The following is a 20,648-nucleotide window of genomic DNA, read 5'->3' on the forward strand; positions in this document are numbered from 1 at the left end:
TTTAAGCCACTGGGTCTGGGACTTGAACCGCAGTTGACTACATGGGAGTCTAACAACATAGTCATTATGCCAACTGCTAGTCCACAAAGACAGTTTTCTTGAGATACAGTTAGAATGACTAACTCACCAATCTCATTTCTTCTTTTTAAAAATCTTTTTAAAAATAATTATTAGTATTATTTTGAATTTGATCAGAAAGTAAGCTGCCAGATTTGGGACTTGAACTGCAGTTGGCCATGTAGGAGTCCAGCACCTTAGCCACCCACACAACCTTCTGGTTCTCTTTATTCTTTTTTTTTTTTTTTTTAAGGCAGAGTTTCTTCATATCGTGATTCTTCTGCTTCAGCTTTGCAGCTGAGATGACAGACCTGTGCCACCACGCCCAGCTTTTTTTCAGTCTTGCTCTGTTCCCCAGGCCAGCCTCGAGCTCATAATCTTCCCATGTGGTCCCAGTCCATGGAGCACAGTATCTCAGCTCCACTCCCCACTGCAGTGGGCCCTCAGGCTCATTTCTAATCCCTGTTAGGGAGCTGGCTGGTTTGCTTTGACCTATTTGGGCCTTGATCAGGATATGTGTCCTTATTATCCAGTTTCAGGACCCTCAGTTTTCTTTATTCATGTTCAGAGGGTGAAGGAAGATTCAGAATTCCAGATGAGTACTAAGGAAAAAAAGAAGAAGAAAAGTGAATTAAGGGAATAAACTCAATGTTGAGACCAGAGCTACCACTCTTCGAAGGCTTCAGTTCTTTACTCTGAGCAGAATCAGCCAGAGTCTAATTCTTGTATGAACGCACAAGTCCAGGATCTGTCCTCACCCCTCTGTCCCACATGGAGTTAGTGGAACCAGAGTTGAGTCTTTGTCATTTCGTGCTCAAATACCCTAGCTGACTTGTAACAAGAAAGAATTGGGGCACGGCTCAAATACTAAAGTGGAAAAGAAACAGGATAAAAATCCATGGGGAGGACTTTCTATTTCTTAATCTGTCTCCTGTCCCAAATAGTTCAGCTCTGGTCCCCCAATTTGTGTTTCTGTGTTCAGTTTCTTTCTCTTGCAACAGATACCATCAGACTGACAGTCCCTAAACTGGGTCAGAAAGTGGTGATGAATTGACATAGTCACTCAGGCTACATCATCCCGCCGCCTCACTCCCCCTCCAGTTTCCTGGCCTGCTTTTTAGGCATCTTAAAGTGGGCCCTGTTTTCCAGAACTATAGGGGCTTAGAGAGCCCTCTGTCCAGCTCCAGGGATCTCAGTTTGCAGATTAATCACCTTGTGCCTGGAGGAGAGAGGAAGGTAAATCTTAACTGTCTTCACTTTTTTCCCTTTCCCCAGTCCCAAGTCCTCTCATTTTCATTCCACTATAGCACTAATACAGTAATCAATGGACAATCATCCACTTACTACAGCAGCCAGGAAACCACACTTCTCTTCCGGAATATCTAATCCAATGGTGCCTATTTCAAACAAATAGGATCCAAGTTAGAGCTTCCCAGCATGCAGGTGTGATAGTGGTAGAAAATAGGTTTTAGTGTCAAACAAACCTTATTTCAAATTTCAGGGTCAAGAGGTCAAGAGAACTAAGTGACTTGCGCAGCGTAATGCAGACAAGGGCAGAGTTCAATGCTAAGCCTTTCACTCCTACTCCAGTGCGTGACAGCGTCCACCCTCCGCTGCTTCCTTTCAAGCTCGCACTGCCTCTGAGTATCTTGCTTTTCCTTGTCCTCTTTTAAGAATCTGTGTCCAAAATTTTTTCTCTTGAAGCTGTCCTTTAAGAGAATAGATATCTCAGACTTATAACTACTATTTGAGAGTAAAAATGTTATTTTGTACAAAAGATGTGCATCAAGAGTATTGAAGCAAAAGTCCTGGTGCATGCTGTGAACTTGGGGGCAGACAATTTTCCCTTTCAATTGTTATTAAAAATCATCTATTTCACTTTGGGTAGGGTCCTATAAGTTATAGCAGGCCAGTGCTTCTACCATATCAACAGAAAGAGCTGGATAGATTTTTAAAAATCATAGCTTAGGAAAACTGCGAGGGGAATGAAGACTTAATGAACTAAAATTACAGAGAAGCAGCTCTGTTACAAGATGAGCCAACATTGCCAACGACTTTTTGTTCCCTCTCTTCCCTGGGGCTGGGGGGCAGTAATTCGTCAATTCTCTCTTCAGGCTTATAACAGCCTTGGCCCAGAATGAAATCATACATAGCGACAAACAGAAACCAGGAGAGCTTTTAGCAGTTGCGTGGGTGTGGGGAGAAATTGGAAATTGAGAGGCCAATTTCAAGCAATGTGGATACCTGGAAAGCTAGACTAACGCTTTCTAAAAGGCAAAGGAAACAGACCTTGTCATTTCCAGTGCTTAGAAAGCAAAGACCAACCCATGGAAGGAGACTGCTTCAAGATCGTTTCCCACCTCCTCCTCTAGAATGATGCCAGGTTGAGCCGCCTGGGGCAGAGGCTGGAGATCCAGGCAGGAAGTCCCAGACCTGCAGACTTTCAAGATAGAGGCACCTAAGACCTTCTGAACTCTCCATCAGGAGCTTAAAGGGCCATGCCCAGGAAATAAGGATCAGTGAGAGAAATACTGAGGCTGAGATTTGCCTGCACAGAGCCACCAGCCAGCTAAATCCCTGACTGGATTGAAATGATCAGTCTATTTTATCTGCCAAGAGGACAAGGAGATTCTCTGAGGTGGAAGACAACAGCGTGGGGGCATCTATTTTTTTTTTCAAAGTGATATCGTGTATTTAATTAAATTGCATTAAAATTTTAGAAAATCATTAACCATACAAAGAGCAAGGAAATATAACTGTACAGTGTAGACACATTGACATTGCCCATATGGATTGAAAAAGAAAGGCAACTATTTGGCTTTGTATATTTTGTTACATATTGAAAAATACAAACTCAAAAGGGTTCTAAATAAAATAATAGAAACGGTGTCAACACTGACCAAAAACAAGCTGATAAAGCTATACTAATATTGAAGTTTAAGTCATGAATGCAGGCAGAAACATATACGATTCAGACATTGAAAGTAGCAGTCTTTAGGATAACCACAATGAATATGTTCAATAAAATGGAAGCAAGGTGGGCAAAATGAATGAAAAGAGTCAGAAATTCAAAACCCAACTATGAATTCCAAGGGTCCAATTAGGTTTATAGAACTGAAAACCCTAATACCCGAAATTAATCATTGACTAGGTGGTTTCGATCGCTGATGGAATACAGTAGAACAGACTTGATTAACTGGAAGACAGGTCGAGTGCCAAGGCTGAGTGCCAAGAGACAAGCCAAGGCAGCACTGATATGTCCATCACATGGCTACTAGGTCGTCAGGAAAGTCATGACATATTTTTCAGTGCTTTCTGTGCAAAAGTGCATCATGACTTTCCCAGCAACCCAATAGTTTCAGAGGGAGAGGAGAGAAAAAGAAAGACAAACATCAATATTCAAAAGTACTGAGTGAGCGTTTTTCCAAACGAAGTAGCATCCATCCCTATATTCAAGAAGCTCAGAGAACCTCAAGCAAGGAAAACATAGAAAACCACAATTAGGTGTCTTATAGCAAAACCGCTGAAAACCAAGACAGACAAAATCTTACAAACAGCCAGAGGGGAGGGAAAAAAGAGGGAAAAAAGAAAAACACATTACCTTCGGGGGAATAATAAAAATGACAGCTGACTTCCCAACAGAAATGATGAAAGCTAGAAGATAATGTAATGACATTTCTAAAGTGATGAAAGAAAAATAAGAGACGATCTAGAATCCTAGCCCAGTAAAATATCTTTCAAAAGTGACGGTGAAAAATAAAAGTGTTTTGAAGCAAGCGAAAATAGAGGGAATTTGTTGCCAACAGGCCTGCATTAAAAACTAACAAAAGAGAGACTGGTAGAAGAAAAATGAATCTGAGTGGAAATTTAAAATGCAGGATGGAAATAATAAAAAGCGGGATGAGTAAATGTGTAGGTAAACACAAATGAATATTTATTGTACTAAGCAAAAAATGAAAATGTCTTGCAGAATTTAAAAATCTATATAGAACCAAGATGCATAATGTCAGCAAAGCAAAAGGGAGGAGCCAGTATACTGAATTCAAAGGTTCTAAACTTCTGCTAGGATCAGGAGAGTGGTAAGGTAATTGTACTTTATAAGGCTCGAATAAGTCAATAAGACTTAGTTTAATCTCTAAAAATTATAAAATATGTGCCACGTAGCAAAAGTTAAAGATTATAATGGACCTGAAAAGTTCCTCTTGCTTAGTGACTTCTGCTATGGTTTTAATGTGTTTAATTGATGTATTAAAATTTGGTGATCCAAGGTCAGTAGGTGACATTGTGGTTAAGGCGCTGGATTCCCACATGGCCAACCACAGTTTGAGTCCCAGACTCAGTGACTTGAAAAATCATGTCAGGTGCAGGTGCACGCGTTTGCTAAATCCCGAGAGGAGAAGGGAAGAGAAGAAATTGCAGTGTGGCCATCCCCTCTGGGGGGTGATTTCTCACTTTCTGTCACTCTCTCTCTCTCTCATCTCCCCGTGTCTCTCTCCAGAGAGCACATGTGCCCTGTGACAAAAATTTTAAAAAAAAGAAATTACCTAATTTTTTTTAAATTTGGTGACCCATTGTAATGGTGTTGGAAGAATGGAAACCTGATCTGACTACGGTGTTAAAGGTGGATCCTTCAGAGATGATTAGGGGATTAGACTAAGTAGGGATTTCATAAAGCATGGTAGCTTTATGCAAAAAGCATGCAGAGACACAGAAGTGGACACAGACACACACGAACCCTTACCTTGCGATGTCCTGAACCTGCAGAGTGTCCCCACCAACAAGAAGACCCTCACCAAGTGCAGCCCCTAGACCTTGGAATGCCAATACCATGAGCTAAATAAAACTCTATATTTAATAAACTACTCAGTATGGCATTCGGTTGTTAGCAACAGAAAAATGGACTGAAATAGTATTGCAGCCCTTACAACACATTTCTGGTGTGTTTGTGGTGGTGCTGCTGTAAGCAAACCTATTGCACGACCAGTTACATGGGACTCTAGCATACAATCCTCTGCAGCATGTAACAACTGGGAATAATAATAAACGACTATGTTACCAGAACATTTATTCACTATATTATTTAAATGTTTAAAGTAGAAAAAAAAAGCTTATAGAGCATGGATATAAAGAAAGGCAATATTTTTGTAGAGCTGTAGGATGTGTTTGTATATTAAACTGGGTATTATTATAAATGGGTCAAAAAGTAAAAAAAAAAAAAAAACTGTAAACTAAAATAAGTTACAGTAAGCTAAGGTTAAGTTGTTACTGAAGAAAGAAAAACACTTTGTTATAAATTTAGTGTGGCTTAAGTGCCCAGTACTTATAAAGTCTACAGCAGTGTACAGTAATGTCGTAGGCTTTTACATTCACAAACCACTCACTGAGTCACCCAGAGTAACTTCTAGTCCTGCAAATTCCATTTACGCCAAAAGTCCTCTAGAGGTGTACCATTTAAAAAATAATTGCTATTATTGTTTATTTTTTTTAACTTAACCAGAGGGACAGAGAGAGAGAGAAAGGGAAAGTTAAGAAAGCAAGCCACCAGGTCCGGGACTGGCACTGTGGTTGGCCATGTGGGAGTCTAGCACCTTAACTATCACACTGCCTGCCGGCCCCTACGTATACCACTTGTTATCTTCACATGGTATGTTTACTATATCTTTTCTTTAAATTTGTTTAGATGCACAAATATACAATGTGCTGTCATTGCCTGCAGTCCTCATTAGAGTAACACGCACAGGTTTGTCGCTATAGCCCTATAGCCCAGGTGTGTGGTAAGCTCTCCCATCTAGTTTGTGTATGTACAGTCTCTGAGGTCCATCTCAAAAAGCTAGGAAAAGAAGAACAGTTTTAATGAAGTTAAGTAGAAAAAAATAAAATAATAAAAGCAGAAACTAATTACATCTTTAAAAAACGTAAAGCCAATCAATAATTATATAATTGAGTCAGTAATTACAAAATTGTTTATCATGTGTAAGCTCAATCATGACCAAAGAGAGAAAAAAAATAAAAAAAACTAATAGAGATGAAAAGAACAGAGCTATATCTTCTACAGGTATCCAAATATAAGAGAATTTTATGAACAAATTCACTACAAAACATTTGGTGAGTTGGAAAAATTGAATGCCTCAAAACTTACAACTTGGGAACCAGCAGTTAGCATAATGGCTATGTCGCTGGACTCCCACATAGTCGACCGTGGTTCGCATTCCAGACCCGGTGGCTTAAAACTCACACCGGGCGCGTGTGCGTGCGTGCCCAAGATCCTGAGAGGAGAATGGAGGAGAAGGGATTGCGGCGTGGCCATCCCCCCTGGGGGGTGATTTCTCACTTTCTGTCTCTATGTCTCTCTCTGTCTGTCTGGTGAGCGCACACGCCCTATAGCAAAAACCTCTCCAAAAAGAAAAACAAACAACAACAACAACAACAAAAAAAACCCAAACTTACAACTTAATGAACGTGACCAAATCAAAAATAGAATTTGAATTATCTTATATCTTTTCAAGACATTGATTCTGATTATAAAAATAGCAAAACAATCCTTGGATTCAGAGTAATCAATTAGTGAATTCTTCCAAACACCTAAGGAAGAAAGAACATAATCTGGGGAAAATTCCTCAAAAACAAAAACAAAAAAAAAAAGAAGGAAGAATTTCTCAATTGTTTTTGTCCATCCAGAATAACCTTGATACCAAAACATAGCAAGTAAGGAAACTTCAGCAAATTTGTGGAAAATGGAATTAAAGTATGAGTTTCTTTGGGTGCAAAAAACTTTGAAACCCATGCATAGTATTTTCATAATACAGGTTTTTCATAAACTTTTCACAGACCCATCATATATTATAAGAATGAAAAATGACAGACCAATCTATCCCATGATCATACTGCAAAAATCTTCAATGAAGCACTAGTAAATGAAATCCAGTATTGGATAGAAAGAATAACACATTATGCTTAATTGGAGTTTATTTCAAGTATGAAAGGACAGAGTATTAGTCAGGGTTCTCCACTATATCTCCATCGGTTTTGTTGTTCTGTGTACCTGCATATCTAAAATGGGATCTAGTCTAAGGAATTGGCTCACATGACTCTGGAAGCCAAGAAGTTTCACAGTCCACCATTCGTAAAATGAGTCTTGGAATTCCAGTTCAAATCCAAATACACGAGAACCAAGGAATGGGTGGTACAAATCCTAGCCCAAGCACAGGAGAATATGATCTCCTTAAGTGAACGTGTTGTTGGTAATGATGGCTAAGTCATCTTATCACTTATCTCATGAAAAGTCAGAAAACAGGGTCTAAGAGAAGTCAAGTAAGTGGCCCAAGATTACTGTAAAACCTTGCAGGTGACACAGCCAGAGCCAAAGACAAACCCAGGACTAAGGTCTGACCACCCCAAGTTTCCTGCCAGTGAGAGGAGAGCAGAGAGCTTCCCATGCTCTGACCCCCTTGCTTCTGCAGACTCAAGTTCTGCCTTCCCCTTTCCTCTTCTTCATTCTTGTCTCTGAAAGTATTTCTTCAACTATAGTTTTCAGACAAAGGGAGAGAACCTTTAGGAAGTAAGGCTCTCTGAGAGAGTACTGACGGAGAACGCAGAGAGGAGTCTACTGGATTCAAAACTGGCATGAGACCTCCCAGGCTGAAACTCTCTGCTCTGACTGCATCTCTTGTAGTGGCTCTGTAGTCATTTGTGAAAAATCTCTGCCTTGCGATGATTTCCTTGTAGACTCTAGAGAGGTCTGGAGTCCACCAAGAAGAGACATTTGATATCCCACATAGCAGGACTTTGGGGGAGGGGTGTTCTGTGACTCATTTTGTCTCGTGATACTAGTGGATCCATGCGCTTACTTACCATTTAAAAAATTTTTTAAAAGTATTTCAGCTCCCAGGAAAGCCATTAAAAATAACAACGCAGCTTGGGAACCAGCAGTTAGCATAATGGCTATGTCGCTGGACTCCCATGTAGTCGACTGCGGTTCATGTCCCGGACCCGGTGGCTTAAAACTCAGGCCAGGCGCGTGTGCGTGCGTGCCCAAGATCCCGAGAGGAGAATGGAGGAGAAGGGATTGCGGCGTGACCATCCCCCCTGGGGGGTGATTTCTCGCTTTCTGTCTCTATGTCTCTCTCTGTCTGTCTGGCAAGCGTACGTGCCCTACAGTGAAAATCTCTCTCAAAAAAAATAAATAACAACGCAGCTTTTGAACTTCATAGCATATCAGAAATGTAATGTAACTTCCAACAAAAATGTATCATTAAATGTGTATAACAATGCCCGAATTGTTTTCTTTTGTGAGAATTTTAGCTTTTTATTTTCCACTCTATTAGGGTATAATTTGCAAACCACAAGATCCACCCATTGTAAATGTAGTTCAAAGATTGTATTCAGTTTATAGTTGTGTAGCCATCAATGCAATCCGGTTTGGGAATGTTCTCATCATCCCACAAAGTTTCCTCATATTCCTTTGCAGTTCATTACTGTTTGCAGCCCACTTCCTCATCAGCTTTCTGTCTTTTTCTCAGCCATCAGCTTTCTGTCCCTTTTCTCAGCCATTCATGTAAACTGATTTATTCAGCCGATAGTCTTATGTGGCTTCTTCCACTTAGTATACTGATTCTGACATTTGTCTATGTTGTGAAATGTGTCAGAAGGTCATTTCATTATCTTGAAAAAAATAGCATTCCATTTTATGGATGTCCCACATTTTGTTTATTCCTTTACTCATTGATAAGAATTTGAATTATTTTCCGTTTGAAGCCTTAATGAATAGTGTTGTGGTAATCGTGCCAAGAATGTTCACGTGCATGTCTTTGTAGTAACAAAAAATTTCATCTGTCTTGGATAGATTCCTGGTAATATAATTGTTGGGTTGTATACTAAGTTATTTTCTTACATTTTAAGAAAACTGCCAAGCTGTTTTACCAAGTATTGGGTTGCTGGGAAAATTGTATTTTTCCTACGCTTTTCTGTGCAAAAATGCATCATGACTTTTTCAACGACCTAATAGCTATACCATTTCCCATTACCACCAGCAGTGTGTGAGGATTCCGGTTTTCTCACCTCCTTACCAAAATTTGTTATTGTCTGTCTTTCTGATTATAGCCATTTGGGGTAGGTATGTAGTGTTATCTCATAGTTTTAATTTCATTTCTCTAATAACAATGTCAAATATATTCCCATATGATTATTAGCCATTTATTTTTCTTTTCTAATGAAATGCTTATTCAAATACTTTGCCAGTTGTTTCTTTCCAAATGGGTTGTTTTTCTTTTTATTATTGAGCTGAAGAGTTCTTTATATAGACCGGATACAAGTCCTTTATCAGATACATGACTTTATCTCAGCCTGTAGCTTGACCTTATTATTTTTTAAAAATTTTGCCAAAGGGCACATGTGCTCAAGAGAGACAGAGGGAGAAAATATTCCCTTTAGGGAATGGTCACACCACAATCCCTTTCTCCTCCCTTTTTCCATCCTGTTGAGATTTGGAGTACACATGTACACGTGCCCAGCATTTTCAAACGTCTGGGTCCAGGATTCGAACCAGGGGTCAGCCATCTGGAATCCAGATGCTCTAATCACCAGGCAATAAAGAGAACCCTTTTCATTTTCTTCCAGGTGACTATGAAGCACAAAAATTTTCAGGAAATCTAATTTATTAATTGTTTTTCTTTTATGAATGGTACTTTCATCATTGTGTACCTAAGAACTTTTTATTTAACCCTGTTGTAGAGGCTCCGGGGGGGGGGGGGAACACCGAGAGTCAGAACTGTAGCCCCAACTAAAGTTGGAGTAGTCTTTTTATAGGGGGTCAGTTACCAGGAGTTTTTATGCAAGCTGTTACAGAAGCTGAATCAAGTAGGCTAATTATTTCTGATTTTGATCACTTGTGTCTTCTCTTTTTTTTCTTGGGTAGCCTAAGTAGAAAGTTGTCAGTTTCTTTGATCTTTTCTAATAGCCTTTGCATTAGTGATCATTTTCTCTGTTTTATTTGTTTTTCACTTCACTCGGTTTCATTCTTTCTTAATTCTTTCCTGTTGGGCTGACTTTTTTGGTAATTTTATAGGTAGAAGCTTTGATTATTTATTTGAGACTTATGTTCTGATACTGAAGCTTAAAACAGACACTCAATATTTAAGCAATCGCAACAATCAATAATAAAAAGACAAACAATCCAAATTAAAAACAAGTAAGACTTTAACAGGCGTTTCATCAGGGGAGATACATTAATAGCCAGTAAACACATGAAAATGTATTGAACATCATTATGAAGGAAATGCAAATTATACCCTTACTAAGACCACCCATATCCCTAAAAGAGATTTTGAAACGGTAAACAATACCAAATGTTTACAAAGATATGGAGCAACTAGAACTGTGTTCTATCAAGGAGTGGGGGCTGTGGGGAGTAGTAAAATTCTTACAGTCACTTTGGAAATCTTGGGCAGTTTCTCCAATGAAATGCACATTTACAAAAGAACAGTACAACACAGTAGTGAGGAAAGAACTATGATACATGCCACACGCCACACGGATGAGCCCCAAAATATGTTAAGCTAAGGAAAACAGACAAACTAAATACCATATTATTCCAATAATAATAAGTTCTAGAACAGATGAAGTGAATGTACAGTGAAAGAAACAAGATGGTGGGTGTGGGTTAGGATTAGAGATGAAGGGGCTTGAGGGATCTTTATAGAGTGAGGAAACAGTCCATTGCTTGGTAGGGCTGTGGGTTACATGGATTGCATGCCCATGAGCATTAAAAACAGCTCAGCAAACTATATACTTAAGACCAGGGCATTTATCTTTGTGTAGGTTATACTTTGAGTTCTTGATGTTTTTTTCTTATAAGATTGGCAAGGGTGGGAACCAGCAGTTAGCGTAATGGCTATGTCACTGGACTCCCATGTAGTCGACCGCGGTTTGCATCCCGGACCCGGTAGCTTAAAACTCACGCCGGGCGCGTGTGTGTGCGTGCCCAAGATCCTGAGAGGAGAATGGAGGAGAAGGGATTGCGGTGTGACTATCCCCCCTGGGGGGTGATTTCTCGCTTTCTGTCTCTAATGTCTCTCTCTGTCTGGCTGGCGAGCGCACGCCCCCTATAGCGAAAATCTCTCAAAAAAAAAAAAAAAAAAAGATTGGCAAGGGCCAGTCAGTGACATGGGGTTGTTAAGGTGGCTGGATCCTACATGGCTGGTTATGTAGTTCAAGTCCCAACCCTGGCAGCTTAAAAAACATACCCAGTATATGGGCGTGTGGGCTCAAAATCCTGAGAGGAAATAGAGGAGAAGGGATTGCAGGGGGGCTATCCCTCCTGGGGGAGGGGGTGCTTTCTCTTTTCCACTCCTTTTCCTTCTCTATCAGGTGAGAGCACATGCACTATAGCAAATTAAAATAAGATTGGCAAAATCGGAAAGTTTGACGGCATTCTTTCCGATGGAGGCAAGGCAGTCCCTACGTCCTCACACCCTCCCCCCCACCACACACACACAGTTCCTCTCCTCCCTCTCCTCCCTCCCCTCACTCTCTTGGGAGCTTGGCAGAGTAGTTAGGTTGTTTCAGCTTCTCTATCAGCCTCCTGCCCTCAGCTGAGACACAAGACTATGCCTTACAAATTTGAAGCCCAGGGAGCCTATCACTGGCTCTTCATTTATGGAGCAAAGAAAGTTCTTTTTAAATGTACGTATTGGACACTACCTCATCTGCTTTCTGGCAGAATTCTAGGGGTAACCTTGCAGCTTTGGCAAAAAGAAATAAAATAACTATATACTGATTCTTCCTGCTCTCACCTACATAAATGTGTCTTCACTGTTACTGTTTAGATATTCAGATGCTAGACAAGCTGTCCTGTTCTGGAAAAAGCTAGTGAAGGCCAGACCCAGAGCAGCCATCTTTTCTTCCTCTCTGTTCTTTCTTCTCAGAATGCATATGGACAAAAGTTAATAATTTTCATTTTTCTTAAGAGATTTTTGCTATAAGGGCACGTGTGCTCGCTGGAGAGACAGGAAGACAGAAGGCAAGAAACCACCCCTCAGGAGGGTGGCCGTACCGCAATCCCTTCTCCTCCGTTCTCCTCTCAGGATCTTGCGTACTCACGCACAGATGCCTGTCATGAGTTTTAAGTCACTGAGTCCAGGACATGAACTGAGGTTGACTACATGGGAGTCCAGCGACTTAACCATTATGCTATCTGCTGGTCCCTGTTTCTTTCTTTTTCTTTTTTCCCTTTTTCTATCTCTTTTTATTATTATTTCAAAGCTCAAAGAATTCTACTCAGGCAAACACATCTTTAAAAAAAAAATTGCACCTAGTTTTGCCAATTTGGAAAAATCATGCCCATGGATGATTGGATAAAGGACAGAGGGTCCACCCACTCATCCAGATGGAGTGAAATGCAGCCTGGGCCTCTGTCAAACCATGGCACAGCTGTCACTGAACGGTTTCCCAATGTTGTGCTTACTGGATCTGCCATATTTGGACATGGCTCTGCTGGCTTTTGCTAGAACCTGAGAAATGGTTTGAACCCCAAAGTATGCATGTCTTTGTCAGAATTCTGGGCCTATAATTTACTTCTTTTGAATAGTTCATGTAACGTATTGCATACTATACTGAAAATGAAAAACAGATGGTTATTTGGGTACTTGATGTACAGTTTCTACTAAATATGTATCCCTTTTGCACCGTCATCAAGTCAGAAAACTTTTAGTTGAATCATCGTATGTCAGGGACCATCTGCACTCCTATAGGCATGTAACTGGTTCACGTAATTCACATAAATTCATAGGCATAGTTAGTTCATATAATTATCAACTAATCATCAGAAAGTCTTTTCTTGCAACTTGGACTCACCCTCAGCCTTAATTAACAAGCTTAGAGGGACGCTTGGTTTTGAGACAGTGTTTAATCACCAGTGTACTAGAAGCATCCCCCAAGACAGTAACAAGGTGGCCCAGGGTGAAGGAAGCAAACTGTATCCGGAATCCTGCCCATACAGGAAAGGCTTTCCTTCAAACGTTGTCTCTGTGTTAATCCATGACAGATAATTTGACACCTTCGTGTATACTCCAGGTTTGTCCTTCTGGCCACAGCCCATGCCCCAGCTGACAATGCCCACTTGGTACCATAGACTTTCATTCTCCTTTTTCTGGCAAACCAGAGGCCCCCCGCTGTCACCCTAGGAGAGAAAAGTTGTTTGAGAGTAGAAGGGAGAATAACAAGGTATTCCTATGGCCTATCAAGTTGCAAGCAGCTGGTGCAAGACAAAAAGGACTTCTAATTTTGACTGGGCACTCCAACGACATGTGCGTGCTCTGCAGCTATTGGAAAAGGTAGCAGGCAATGTGGTGAAAAGCCACATGGTGAGTGACAATTTGGTAAAAAAAAAAAATTAATCTCTATCATGATCATCTAGACTTATGCAGTCTTTTTTTTCTTTTTTTTTTTTTTTTTTGAGAGAGATTTTGCTATAGGGTGTGTGTGCTCACTGGAGATGCACAGAGACAGACAGAAAGTGAGAAACCCCCCCCCCCCCCACCACCACGGGGGATGGCCACACTGCAATCCCTTCTCCTCCATTCTCCTCTTGGGATTTTGAGCACATATGCACACATGCCTGGTGTGAGTTTAAAGTCACCATATCCAAGACTCGAACCACAGTCAGCCATGTGGGAATCCAGCAGTGTAACCGCTATGCCATCTGCTCGTCCCTATGCATTCTTTTTGATATACCAAAGAGTGGTTTAGCTTCTAAGCACTGTCGTCTTTAGGAATTCTTCAAAATTTCCCCCAACTTTTCACCCCAAATCCATTTTTAGCCAGCCCATTTTTTTTCTTTCTGTATTATTCCTAATAGCAAAAAAGTTTAAAAAAAAAATCCACTAAGTTTCATAACAGATCATTATGTGAGTACAGTAGGAACACATACTGGTAGCGACAAAATTCAAATAATGTAAATATCGTGTCAAAATGCTATATTGTGGTTTAAAGCATTACATTTTAAGCAATTTACACATTTTAAAACATGAAGACCACTGCCAAATTTGCATGAGTAAGCAGAGCAGATATAAATGGCATGAAAATTGAGGAATGTGGTAACTTTCATACCCCCATCTTTTGGACCTTTTAGAAAATTCTATTAAGGAAGCAGCAGGTTGCTTGGTGGTTAAGCATTGGACTCCCATATGGCTGACCACAGTTTGAGTCCTGGACCTGGCAGCTTGCTTTTTCACTTTCCTTCTCTTCCTCTCTCTCTCTCTGTCTCTCTCTAGTCATATATTAAAAAAAAAAAGAAATAAAGTTAAATAAAGTAATTTTAAATTCTATTAAAGAGTTATGTGCAATCATTTGAAAAATGGAAAATTCAGATATGAAAAAGAACATGAAGAAAACCCTTAACTATATAAATAAGTACATTGATATATACATACATACATACACAAATGTGTTTGAAAAAAGTTTCTCAGGAAGAATACACCTCTGTGTAACAATGCTTTTTCTTTGGGGAGCGAACTGGGGGCAAGCAAACATAAATGGGGACTCTCTTCATTGTATACCCCATGTGTACCACTTGAATTTCCTTGACTATGTATTCAAATAGATAATAAAATTAACAACACTTCTAATCCCACCCATGTAAAGACAACTCCTATTTAAATGTCACTTTCTACATCTTGATGTACAAATACGCATCCATCGTTATTTTATGGTCATAGGATCAGGCTGTGTGCATTATTTCAAAGCTTACAAAACTACTGAAAATGATAAGTGACACACAAAGAGTTAGAACAAAAGCACTGCTCAATGATCTGTTAAAAATTCAAATTCAAACCAGAAAAACAAAAAACAGGATATGTGCTTATTTTAATTTTTAAACGAGATTGCTATTATGAACAAATTGCTGTGCCCATCAGCTTACTTTGAACCAATCTGTTCTTTAGGAAATATTTTTTAAAGTCACAGGACCTGTTCTTATAATGAAGAATTATAATGATTTTTCTGGAGATGAGGTATTTACATGAAAGTTGCCAGGAAAGGACCTGGCAAGTGGTATGATAGTTGAGTGCACTGGACTCCTACATGGCGGTTCGAATCCCGGGCCTGGTGGCTTGCTTTCTCTTTCCTTCTCTCTCTCTCTTTATCCCTCTCAGGTTGAAATAAATAAATAAATAATAAATAAATAAACAAATAAATAAGGCCAAATAAAAAGAAAGTTGCCAGGCAGAACAGTGGTACACTTAGGCTCTTACTTTTTTAGAATGCATTTGACCTCAGTTCAAATCCCAGTGTGAATATTTAACTGAATGCATTTTAAGGCTCAAATTTTATACTGATGTTAATAATTGTACCTCTCCTGCAGGATAGCTCTGTGACTAGATGAAAACCACTGAGTCGAGGTCTTGCTATATGGCAAGTGTTTACTCAACTATAACTCCCATTATTTTTGTGGTTGGTGGACAAGGCAAATCTAGGCATGGCCAGCAGGGTTTTGATTGGAATACAAAAAGTGGTTCTAATATAAAAAGTCAGCATGCCTTGGTTAAAATTCTGGGTCTATAAATTACCTTGCTATTAAATCCTAAGCAAGGCTTTCCTCTTGTTTGATCCTCAGGTTCTCCATCTGAACTGTCTGTCTCATAAAGCTAATTCATAAGACTTCTGTGGGTTTAGAGAAACAGTGTATGTGCTCTTGAGTATTAAACAGGTGAAGAAGAAGATGAAGAAAACAATATATGTAACATTTACTGATACCTTAACTCAGTGCTTCATGTGCACTAACTCACCTACTTCCCACAATGGCCCTAAAAGGTACGACTTCTCAGTATTTCTGTTTTGCAGATGAGGAAATCTGAAGAGGCACAGCACAGAGGAAATTCACTTGCCCAGGTCACACAGGCAGTAAACAGAGGAGCTGGTTGGGAAGCTGGTTGTCTGACTCCAGAGCCTGAACCTCTAACCACTGTTCCTTACTATTTCCCTTTGGTTACAAGCATCTGCTTAACCTTATAGAGTATCTGTACTAGTTTGAAGAGAGTTTAATTGGAACCTCATGTCCATTCAGAATGTGACATAATTTGGAAATAAGGTCTTTGTAGATGTAATTAGCTAAAGGCAGGCGAGGTTATGCTAGATTAGAAGGGACCCTAATCCAATGACTGGTGTCCTTAATAAAAAGAAAAAAGCAGGAACAGCGAGGACACATACAGAGGGAAGAGGACCATGCGAAAATTGAGATAGAGATTGGAGTGATGCTTCTACAAGTCAAAAAACATTTTCTGGCTTTCAGAACTGTGAAAAAATAATTTCTATTGTTTTAAGTTGCCCAGTCTATGGTCATTTGTTACAGCAGTCCTGGGCAACTGGTATACCTTCCTATCTGAAGGATAAAGAGAGGTTCCATTTATCCTGAGAGTGTTGGTCAGCCTTCTCAAGCCTAGAGCAAGTCACTTACCTGGCAGGAGTCCTTTCCATCCTTTGCAGCACACAGCATGTTGGCGGTGATTGTAGGCAAAGACTTAGAGCACATATCCCAATCAACCAGATCAAGGTCAACTTTTTGCAGCACTGAAGGGGAACTTTGTAAACCCGTAGGCTCTAATAAGAAGCAGATAGAGACAAGGTCTTGAGCCCAAAGTGGTTTCTTTGGGTTAAGGTCAAGCATCCCAGCAATGTCAAATCTGTTCACCTCAATGACAAAGGAATTTCCTTATGACTCAGAGAGTAAACTGAATTTGGACTGAGCAGGGAAGGGGTGGAAGGAATGTCTAGGAGAATCTCAAGCTCACTCTCTGAATCCAGAGCATACAGAACTGGGTCGTTACTCAAGCTCAGCCAGAGTACACCATCTTCTTACCTGCAGAAGGCACTAGGCTCAAGCTAGAGTTCAGAAATCGTATTGTGTTCAATCTAAGAATGTAAGGAAAGCCCATGATGGTAAGTTATGTTCTGGGGCCCGTGGGAGATAAAGATGGGCTTAAATCATGCCAGTGTCCTCCATGTATTCATTGCCTATGAGCAAGTAAACCCAACACCTAGAATGTTCACTCTCCAAAGATGAGGATGTTTCCCTTGTGTGTCGTACTGAATCCCCAGTGCCTGGAACACTGCTTAGGACATAGAAGAGGTTCAATGAATATGTGCCAACAAAGTAGGAGGAAATCTAAGAAGTTGATCTTTCTTTGAAATCATGAAAAGCTTCTAATGACAATTTCCAGGAAGCACATGGAGACAATCTCCTGAGAAATGGATCACCAATTGGCTGTTTGCTTGTTAATGAAGTATTGCCTGAAGTGTGTTTGTTCTGCTCTGTGGATTGTGGGGTAAGATACAGCTACCAAGAACAAAGACAGAAGGGAATATTTTGTGGGTTGGCTGGGAAGGGCTAGGGAATGGTTGATTCTATAAAGAAAAGAATTACTTTTATCTCTTCTCTTTGATCTGGGTCCATGGTTGTCAAGCATTTTAACCATAGAGGACTTTGTCACAGGAGAGCAGAGCTGACCCCATCAGTTTGAACAGAGCTGCCCTGGCTTACATTAGTGTGGACTTCCAGGAGCCAAGTCAACATTGCTGTTATTTTGCCCATTTATCCATCCTTTAAATCTCCTCCAACTTACTCTTTGGACTCTGAAAACTGCCTGGATTATCACCGAGGCCATTTTTAAGGTCATGTTCAGCACTAAGGGCATAGAGTTTGCTACAGGAGCCTAGGAAGGCCTGTGAAGGATGGCTCCCACATAGACTGAGGAAGAGGCTCATCATGGGCTCTTCTGTGAAAACCTAACATCTCCAGTTTTCCCAGTCAGATTTCTCAGGGCCAGCAGTGATTTGAGACTTTGCTCTCATTCCAAACATCAACCAGGGAGCACCCTCCTCCCACCCCTAACACAGGGCAGACCTATAGTAACTCACGGTTAGTGCCCCATCCAGTTACCCAGCAGTTTGTCCATCTCTTTATGTCAGTGACTTCTGAAAGGCAGATAGGAGCCGTTGTGTAATAGAAGTCTAATGGGGACTCGAGCAAGACCAAAGCTATATCATTATCCAAGATCCAGCTGATAAAAAAAGGGTGAATGATGACCTTGAACACTTTCACTGGAGTGAAGGTTTTTGCATCAAAGTCGCTTGTGTTGTGTATGACTGTCAAATTAAATCTTAACAAGACAAAAGAAGAGAAAAAAAGGTAATTGATGGAAGGGCAAAAGATGATCCCTAAGAGCAAATAATTCTGCTGGTCTGAGATTGTGATTCTAAAAGGGAGTGGGATGGAAGCATCTAGAGCCATGTACTTGCCATAGAACCAAGAGAGCCCAGCTGGGTTGAAGCAGACCCAAGATCCAGTCCTTCTCTGCTAGAATCCCTGCCTAAGATTTCAGAAGTGTCTAGCTTTTCAGATTTGGCACTTAGTATTTGGCCACATGTTACTAAAAGAAAAAAAGAAAAGGGAGGAAAGAACCAGGGCCTGATAATCAAAGTTAGCTGGCTTGGAAGAAACTTAAGCATAAGTTCTCCTGTCTCCTGAGCACATAGACATCAATGGCTTAGCCAAGTTAAAACCAGATGGAAGACCCATCAAACAAACACAATGCCCACTACATGCCTACCAAGAGCAGCACATTAGTGGATAATGTGCTCGTGGGGATCAGTATCTACTGCCTTCAATCAGCTCTTGACCTAGTGGTTGCTCACTTAGGCAAACTAACTTGCACATGTCATTAACAAATGTCTGGAAAGGCACACCATCCACCAGTAACTGAGGAGCTTGACCTTGACTTTCAGGAGTAGCTAAACTGGCTATATAACAAGCATCCAGGAAGCTTCTTGAAAATACTAATTTATAAACTTAGACACACATCAGGAGCTTCTGATACGCAGTCAGGAGTAGAGCCCTGTCCTGGGTTCCTAATCCCTTCTAGAACTCTGACTCCACTGTCACTGTCAGCCTCTCTATCTCTCCATGAGAACAAATGCTTGGGAAAATACTTTGCAGAGCTTTGGACCAAGAACACCTGTGCTTAGCAAGATGCAAAGTCCAAGAAATATTTGTTCTGCAGCTTAGGGCACTGAACTCCCACAACAAATTATGTCAGAGTTAGCTTCACAGGTCTGGATTTAGCCACCTGGTACTGTGTTCTATGGTTGACAAACCTGGGTGGGGAGGTTCCAGGAAGATAATCAGCATTGGGGAGCAAATATTCTACCACATTAGCTTTAAAAATAAATCTGTAATACTTACTGTCCTCTTATGAAGCAGTGTGATGCAGTCAGAATCCACCACTTATTGATTATAGAGCCTCCACAGAGATGCTCCTCTCCCTGGTGAATACTCACCTGCCACGGAAAATCTGCAATGTCTGCAGGTTCCCCACCTGTGATCTCAGAAAGTGCTTGCTTTCCATAGTAACCATCTGGTCTTTGGTCACATATTGCTAAAAGATAAAAGGAAGGAGGGAGGAAAGAGCCAGGGTCCAATAGTTAAAGTTGGTTGGCTTAGAAGAAACTTAAGCACACGTTCTCCTCTTTCCTGGGCACATAGACAGTAATGGCTTAGCCAGATTAAAACCAGGGGGGTGACCCACCATACAAATATGATGCCCACTATATGCCTACCAAGGATGCCATATTTGTGGACATTGGGCTTATGGGGAGCAGTGATTGCTTCACCATGGCTTGGCATCTTGGGAGATTCAGTTCTCCTTATGAGACTCTGTGAGGAGGGAAATTCAAAACTACAAGCCCTGAGGCCAGATCTTCCTACTACACTCAAGTAAGGAAGACATGGTGAGAGCATTCATCTATCTGAAATTAGGCCTCTCTGTCTTCTGAAAGAACAGGGCCTTGGTGTGGTGTCTTGGCATATACCATGAGATCCTTCTCAGTTCTGGACACATCTATTCATGGACCTGTCCAAACAGATGCCTCTGAGGTGCCAGAAATTCTACAGACAAAGGGAACTTAATCATCCCTGACTCCTGATTCCTCTCCTACATTTTCTATTGTAACTAGTGGTACCAGCTTCCACCCAATTTTCATTCTAGAGATCATCCCAATCCCACCTTGAGAAGAATACAGTTTTGGACATTTCCTAGATGCTTGTTTTGACATCTTTTGATGTTTTCCCAATAGTATTTGAATAATGAGAAAAAGTAAATATAATAAACTCTGAAATGTTGCATACTTATTTATCAGGTGCTGTTTTGTTTCAAATGACTTCACTTAATTCTCACACAAACCACAGGAAAGAAGTGAAATTATTGTCCCATTTTATGCATTTATTTATTTTTAAAAGTGTATTTATCTACTTTCTTCATGAGTAAGAGAGACAGACACAAGGAACCTGCTGCCTGATCTCAGATGGAAATGTCTCAGGTGAAATTTTCAGGGCCAACAAGAAAATCTTTGAATTAATATACAGTAACGCAATGTTCTCTGGAAAAATTTTTAAATAATTAAACAATTTGTGAACAAAAATTAAAGTTGGGACCACCAAATGGCATAATGGTTACATCGCTGGACTCCCATGTAGTTGACTGCAGTTTAAGTCCAGACCTGGCAGCTTAAAACTCACTCCAGGTGTGTGTGTGTGTGTGTGTGTG

The 20,648-nt window shown here is 40.4% G+C and overlaps 1 protein-coding gene across 9 annotated transcripts in view; it reads right to left on the reverse strand.

Moving 5' to 3' along the window:
* Positions 1 to 265: 265 nt before the first annotated feature.
* Positions 266 to 20,648, reverse strand: part of LOC114004514 (serine protease 52-like) — a 21,347-nt gene continuing 964 nt past the window's right edge. Inside the window, exons 2-7 of one of the 9 annotated variants that reach the window (XR_003546649.1) lie at positions 19,289 to 19,481; positions 17,965 to 18,021; positions 16,505 to 16,647; positions 1,542 to 1,766; positions 1,402 to 1,454; positions 266 to 659 (exon numbers count right to left, since the gene is read on the reverse strand). Coding sequence is in view for 3 of the 9 variants with exons in the window: in XM_027765457.1 (XP_027621258.1) it covers positions 12,973 to 13,231; positions 16,505 to 16,647; positions 19,384 to 19,481 (500 nt within the window). In the remaining 6 variants the exon portion in view is untranslated. The other 8 variants (XR_003546650.1, XR_003546647.1, XR_003546648.1 and 5 more) reach the window with 8 other exon arrangements.

Source organism: Tupaia chinensis, unplaced genomic scaffold (assembly GCF_000334495.1).
Source record: "Tupaia chinensis unplaced genomic scaffold, TupChi_1.0 Scaffold138390_1, whole genome shotgun sequence".
Lineage (NCBI taxonomy): Eukaryota > Metazoa > Chordata > Mammalia > Scandentia > Tupaiidae > Tupaia > Tupaia belangeri.